General features: G+C 33.7%; 2 protein-coding genes across 4 annotated transcripts; one reads left to right on the top strand and one right to left on the bottom strand.

The window, feature by feature from the left end:
* The first annotated feature begins 2,678 nt into the window (after window positions 1-2,678).
* Window positions 2,679-5,234, top strand: Larp7 (La related protein 7). 3 transcript variants are annotated; one of them, XM_073974049.1, is made up of 3 exons: window positions 2,679-2,780; window positions 3,163-3,646; window positions 3,711-5,234. In XM_073974049.1, exons 2-3 carry the CDS (start codon window positions 3,280-3,282, stop codon window positions 5,177-5,179), a joined length of 1,836 nt encoding a protein of 611 aa, XP_073830150.1. In that variant the 5' UTR covers window positions 2,679-2,780; window positions 3,163-3,279; the 3' UTR covers window positions 5,180-5,234. The 3 variants fall into 3 exon arrangements, with proteins under 3 accessions (XP_073830150.1, XP_073830148.1, XP_073830149.1); XM_073974047.1 differs by having other exon boundaries at window positions 2,694-2,862; window positions 3,104-3,646; XM_073974048.1 differs by having other exon boundaries at window positions 2,703-2,780; window positions 3,132-3,646.
* On the bottom strand, window positions 5,216-6,112 carry amx (TM2 domain-containing protein 3 almondex). The gene has a single exon (XM_073974053.1). It carries the CDS (start codon window positions 5,990-5,992, stop codon window positions 5,288-5,290), a length of 705 nt encoding a protein of 234 aa, XP_073830154.1. The 5' UTR covers window positions 5,993-6,112; the 3' UTR covers window positions 5,216-5,287.
* Between the last annotated feature and the right edge of the window lie 474 nt (window positions 6,113-6,586).

The raw sequence follows: 6,586 nt of genomic DNA, 5'->3' as shown, positions 1-6,586 counted from the left end.
TAATCTGTCAAAAGCAGGGTTGACATTTTGTACTGTTTTTGACATTATGCAATCATAAAGGTAGATGTATCGCTGATTTTGTTCCAACAAAAAACTTCTGCTGTAACACTATATCTTAAATTTGAAAACAAGGACAAAAAATGTGTATTCGCGTGCCATAATAAAATTGTTGATTTTTTTTAGCAAAACTTACGAATGAACAAGTTATCAAATATTGATATTAATTTAAATTTTTTTTATATGTTAAAAGTGCCATATAGTGTAAAAACATTTCTTTAGCTATGCTCCAGAATATTCTTGTTGGAAAAGTGTTCCAAAAATAGCAAAAGCTCTTCCCAAACTTATGACAGTGAAAAATGTCATTCACTTATTTTCTACTTGACAAGTTTAGCTAATCTGACATCGTGATTGCTGGCATCCGATTTGCAGATAAATGTCAGCAGAATTTTTACAAAAATTGTCATTTTTACATTCCCGTACTTTTGGAACAAATTTAAATTAATATCAATATTTGATAAACTGTTCATTCGTAAGTTTGCTAACAAAAAATCAACAATTTTATTTTGCCACGCGAAAACACATTTTTTGTCCTTGTTTTCAATTTTAAGAAATAGTGTTACAGCAGAAGTTTTTTTTAGGAACAATTCAGCGATACATCTACCTTTATGATTGCATAATGTCAAAAACAGTACAAAATGTCAACCCTGCTTTTGACAGATTGGGCCATAGAAAGAAAAAAATTGTAATCAGCTGTTAGCTGTGGCCTACCTTTACTTTATTCTACCATGTGAGTTCCCATATCATTTTGATTTATGATATTTCTTGTAGGGGTCACACTACGTGTACACCATGTAGATGTAAAAAATGCAAAACATACACATGGAATGCACTTAATGTAATGTAGGCGATGATTGTTTGTCCCAATTTACATAAGGCGAGTTTACTTGCGGCAATTGTCAGTTTGTAGGTGACAGAGGGGGCTGAGAGGCAAAGGGTTATCATATGCCTCACCTCTCTCTCCATCAAACAGACAATTGCCGGAAGTAAACTCGCCTAATGTAAATTGGGACAAACAATCATCGGAAACTACAAAATAAGTTATTTTATTCCCGGTCCACACTAGCGTGAATTTCATTAAAAAAATTTCATGAAATTAGGTGTTCTTAAAGGCCTGGGTACATAAGCTGCTCTGCCTGATTGCCTTGCTTTCCTGCTTAATTTTTGACATAATAAAAATAAAAGAATAAAGGAGGCCGAGCAAATTTCGAACTGGGTTGCCCTTTTTATTTATTTTTTATCATGGTATAAGTAAAGAGGTAGATTTAAATGAAACAAATCTATAGAACCCTTGTTTTTCCTGAATTCCTAAAACTTCAAAATTAAGCAACAAGTGGGTTTGTTTACAACACCAATTTTGAGCATTTTATAAAATTCGCGAAAAATGAATGAAGGACCAATGCTTCTCCGCATAATCAAGTTGTAGATATGATAAAATGTTTGTTTCAATGATAACCTGACGAATTATTTCCATACAAATGTTCCAAAAATAATTTTAAAAATCATTGACTTTGATTGTTTTTAAAATTGTTTGACATATTATTCAAACACCACACACACATACAAAGTTTGTGTATATTGTTTTGAAGTTTTAGGAATACTCGAATGAAAAAAATTAAATTGACATAAAGCTTTGGCTAACCTTTCTTATTAAACCATGTTTTTTATTATTTCATCAGAAGCAAGCAAGGCCGCCAGGCGAGGCAGCTTATGTACGTAGGCCTTTAAATCGAATTCCCACGTACAGTGTACGTGGTTGTTGTTTTTTTCACCCATGCATACACATATGCTGTAGTATTGATGGAAATATTATGGGCGACGCTGATCTAGAGACGCATAATTTCATGCAATTTTTTCAATGCAATCACTCTAGTGTGGACCGGGACTTACAACATAAGTCGTTTTCCATAATTTATTTAGTTATTCCTTCTCTTTTTTATCTTGTAATTATTGGTTTGTTCCAGAACTGCAAGAATCTACTATTTTTACTATTTTCTCCGATAACATAAAGGACAAAATGTTATGGTAGTAAAAAATAGTAGCTTCTTGCAGGTTCTGAAACAGAGCATATTTTAATAACCAAATGTTTGTTAATGTTTTGGCAAAAATTGCAAAGTCCGCCACAAAACATTCGAATTTAAATCAGCTGATCAAACTTGCAAATTCTTACAAGAACAATTTTGCTTGCAAAAACTTGTAAGTTCTCAGTTACAATTTTCTCCAAATTCGCTCTCTTTTTCTTTACAAGTTTGTTATCGAACAGCATTTTGTAAAAGTTTGTACAAATTTGTACAAACTTTTGGGTTATAGTAAACACCTAATCTATGGCAACTCGAAAATCGATCACAGTATAATCGATTATTCGATTTTCCTTCCAAGAGTCGACTACGATTTTTAAGTGGGCTACACACGATTAGTTTTTACTGTAAGTAATGCTCAAATAATCGGTTGCTTGCCAGTGTGACCGTTCACTTTTGTCAGTCATCAGGCAACCACAAAATATTTTGTGGTTGCTGGACTGTTTCACAGTTATCGATAATTCCGAAAAATGGACAGTCAAAACTGATTGTGTGTACCCCGCTTTAGACTTACGACTGCAAAAAGTCGGCTTACCTATCCCTACATCAGCGCGGCTTATGTATTGCGAGCTGTCAAAAAAAAAACCTGAAGTTGTTGAAGCACAAAAATAAAAAAAAAAAAAACAAACCTTTAAAAGAAAAATTGTGAATTGTTGATGGATTTTTATAATAATGCGTTTATTAACACCTGCCTAACGGAATTTTGTTAAAAAAAAATTATTGCTCTGTTCCAGAACCTGCAAGAAGCTACTATATTTTACTACGATAACAATTTTTCCTTTATGTTATCGAGAAAAATAGTAAAAATTAGGAGATTCTTGCAGTACTGGAACAGACCATATGAGAATCGCTTTATTTTTGGAACACATTTCACAGTACTGGGGCTGGATTCTTGTTCTGTGAAATTTGAAATGAAAAATTTTTCCTTTATTTTTTTTTTCATTTGACTGTTTTTTCCTTTATAAAAGTTTTCATTTCACTTTTTCATATAAACAGAATTGTGCCCCTGAACTGGTTTTTGTTGTAGTTGTTAGCTGATGTATCTACCTTGACAATTGTGCCATGCAACTACCTTAATTATTGTGAAAAGCCGGCTAGATATACATATTTTAGATTTTATCATATATAAAGAAAACTCACAAAAATGGGAACAAAAAGTCGAAAATGTAAGGATCAAAAGGATTCCTCGGTTGAAGAGTCGAGTGCGACAGTTGATACAAATGTTTCAGATGGCGAGCCGGAAAGGAAGAAGAATAGTCGTAAACGTAAAAAGCAACACAATTCCAACTCACAACACCATCAAATAGATTCAGCGGAAATTGTTGAGGCCGGTAATAGTGCGACAGCTCTCAAAGAAAATGTTAATACTGCGGAAGCGGGACACAACAAAAGTTATCGCAAACGTAAAAAACATCATTTCAATGCAATACGAGCACAGATGGAATTTTACTTTGGTGATGCCAATCTAAGCAAGGACCGTTTCCTTAAGCAATTAATTGAAAAGGATCCATGTAAATATACTTTTATGTATTACATATCGACAATTATATGTACTTACTATTATACTCATTTCAGTTGTTCCACTAGAAACTTTTCTAACATTCAACAAAATGAAAACTTTAACCAGCCGCGTTGAGGATATTGCAAAGTCGCTTAGCAATTCCAAACTACTGGAACTAGATGAAGGTCAACAAAAAGTGAGACGTAAAACACCTTTAGTAGAAAATCGTAATGTTGATGAAAAAACATTATACGTTGAAGCTTTACCTTCCACAGCCGATCATGAATGGGTGCGACAAATCTTTGAAAGATTTGGAAAAGTAGAATATATATCCCTTCCAAAATATGCCAAATCACACAGAATTAAAGAATTTGGCTTTGTGGAATTTGAAAAGGAAGACAGCCTTAAAAAGGCCGTTCAAGCATTTAAGGAATTTAATGGGGTATTACAAATGGACGAAAAGGATCCATCGGAATTGTTAAGTGTTAAGACATATCTCAAAGAGCAGTCAGGTGAAGAATTAAATGAAGAAAATCGCAAAGATGAAAGTAGAAAAAGAAATAAAACTGAAGTGCAACAGGATGATACTGAACCAAAAGCCAAAAAGCTTAAAATAGACTTCCAAGATGAGGAACAGGAGGAAGAAGACGATCAAGGAACGGAAACTGATGCAACCACATCCCAGTCCGAGTCTGAAACAAAGGATGGAAATACCACAAAACAAAACGATGAGAAAGATTCCCAAGATGAAGAAGACTTAAAGAAGAAAAAACGACGTAAACGTAAGAAGAAAAGCAAATCTGATGAAAAGCAGAAACGTAAGGCTGAACTGAATACCGATGTTTCCTATTATGAATTGAAAATTCTACCCAAAAAAGATTGGAAACGTTTGAGAAATAAATACCTCAATTTACAAAGAGAAAAAGTGGCGGAACTTAAGCGCAAAGCATGGAGAGAACAGCAAGAAATCAAACAACAAAATAAGGATCAAGTTAAAGATGAGTGCAATTCACAATTGCCAAATAAAGCACAAAAGAAAAAATCAAAGGATTCAAACAAGCTTCAAAAGATGAACATGAACTTTTATGGCGCTGCGGCAGAAGAAGAACCGCCTACTAAAATTGTGTCAACAGATAAAGCACAAAATAATCCTGCTTTAGAAAGACCACCACTCTTCAGCTATGAACCTGGTCTCATTGTAGAGATGTCTTTCTTGGAACCATGCGTTAACATTAAGGAATATAAAGCTGATATGCGTCAATATCCTTCTGTAAAATATGTTGATATTAAGGAGGGGGCCATGCAAGCATATCTCCGACTAGAATCTGCACCACTAGCTAAAGAATTTGTACAAAAAATCGGCTGTGCTGAATATCAGTGTAAAATTTTATCTGGTGACGCGGAATCTGATTATTGGCAAAAAATTGAAAAAGATCGAGAACAAAAGCTTAACAAGCAAGTAAAGTTGCCTCAGAAGCGTGGAAGGGAAAAGGTCAAGAAATTGATAAGTAAACATATACGGTTTGGTGACGACGATAATTGATATATTCTAATGTAAAAAATAAAATGAAATCAAATCTTTAAATTTCAATATTTAATTTTTTTTTTGTTATTATTATTTGAACTTATGGACTATATTTATTTCTACAATTTAAATGTACAATGAACCATCTGCAGGTCCTAAATAGTGCAGTGATATGAGAACGACATCTATTATTGTCCACACTCCCAGGCCACCAAAGCTAAAAAGCTTGCCAATACCTTCCTGCCAGTGGCCCAAATAAAATCGATCTGCTCCAAATCCACCTAGTGTCAGACTTATTATCACTGCCGTACTCCAGCGATAGCCTTGCGTCCAATTGCATTTAACATTTCGCGTAAAAGAACGATTTCCCAAACAAAAGACATCACTATGCACCGTACAATTGGTCTTATAGTATTGACCATTAACTGAATTACAATTGCTCTTAAGATCACAACTTTGTTGCCACTTTTCAGTCTGATAACAATAACGACAATTCATTTGATGCCAAAACCATCTGCTACCTTGACATTCCACTTGATGTAGGACTGTACAATTGACATATAATTCCTGCCCATAATTACATGTGTAATTGTACAGACATCTTATACATGGATGAAGCAACTCACTACAATTGAGATGGGCTTTATTCTGACACTGTGCCAGTTGTTGTGTTGTTTCATTAAAATTCCGTATTACATACGGGGCAACTTCATTGTTATTGTTGCTACTGCTGCTTTTATCATCTGTTTGACTTTGTCTTATACCGCTGAGCACAAAAATCCATATTAACATAATAGCATTTCGTCGATCTATAATAATACACCGTGACATTTTCGTTGCTCTAAAAATGTTCTATTTACTTTCTAAATATTCCCGAAAATGAAAATTTGTTTTCTTTGAAATCATAATTGTTTATATTATAGGGATAGGTAAGTCGACTTTCGATATTGCAGTCAAAAATTTAAAAATCGTAGTCGACTTTTGTGTGGAGAAAAAATTGCATAATCGATTATCTTGTGATCGATTTTCGAGTTTGCCCATTGAATTTCGACATGGTGCAAAGACATAAATACAACAAGATAAGACATTTCTTTTGCCATCATTCTTTAGTGAATGGCTTTTGAATTTAACATAATGTTATGTTACGATATGGTGATATAACATTTTTTTCTTTTATACATTTTTACGTATTTAACCGAATTTACCGATCCAATTGACATGGAATTATTCTTGAATAGATCCTTGAATTCTTAAATTTCGTTTCTGATACCATTACATGAAATGTTCCTCCTTGGTTGCGATTTTGAATTAACTGCAACCTGTTAAGGGTAATGTTTCTATACATAGTTTCGTAAACATTTTTTGTTGCATGCATTTTGTCAGGTCTTTATTACTTTATGTCTTTGCATGGTGGTTCTACAGTTT

Source organism: Musca autumnalis, unplaced genomic scaffold, assembly GCF_047663935.1.
Source record: "Musca autumnalis isolate F117 unplaced genomic scaffold, ASM4766393v1 scaffold_3, whole genome shotgun sequence".
Taxonomy (NCBI): Eukaryota; Metazoa; Arthropoda; class Insecta; order Diptera; family Muscidae; genus Musca; species Musca autumnalis.
Note: the sequence above shows the minus strand (reverse complement) of the source record. Positions and strands in the feature narration are given on the sequence as shown.

Excerpts from the sequence above, each read along its gene's own strand:
- Larp7 (XM_073974049.1), top strand. The coding sequence starts at position 3,280 with ATGGGAACAAAAAGTCGAAAATGTAAGGATCAAAAGGATTCCTCGGTT. Across the intron at positions 3,647-3,710 it reads ATTAATTGAAAAGGATCCAT|TTGTTCCACTAGAAACTTTT; the intron begins GTAAATATACTT and ends TACTCATTTCAG.
- amx (XM_073974053.1), bottom strand. The coding sequence starts at position 5,992 with ATGTCACGGTGTATTATTATAGATCGACGAAATGCTATTATGTTAATA.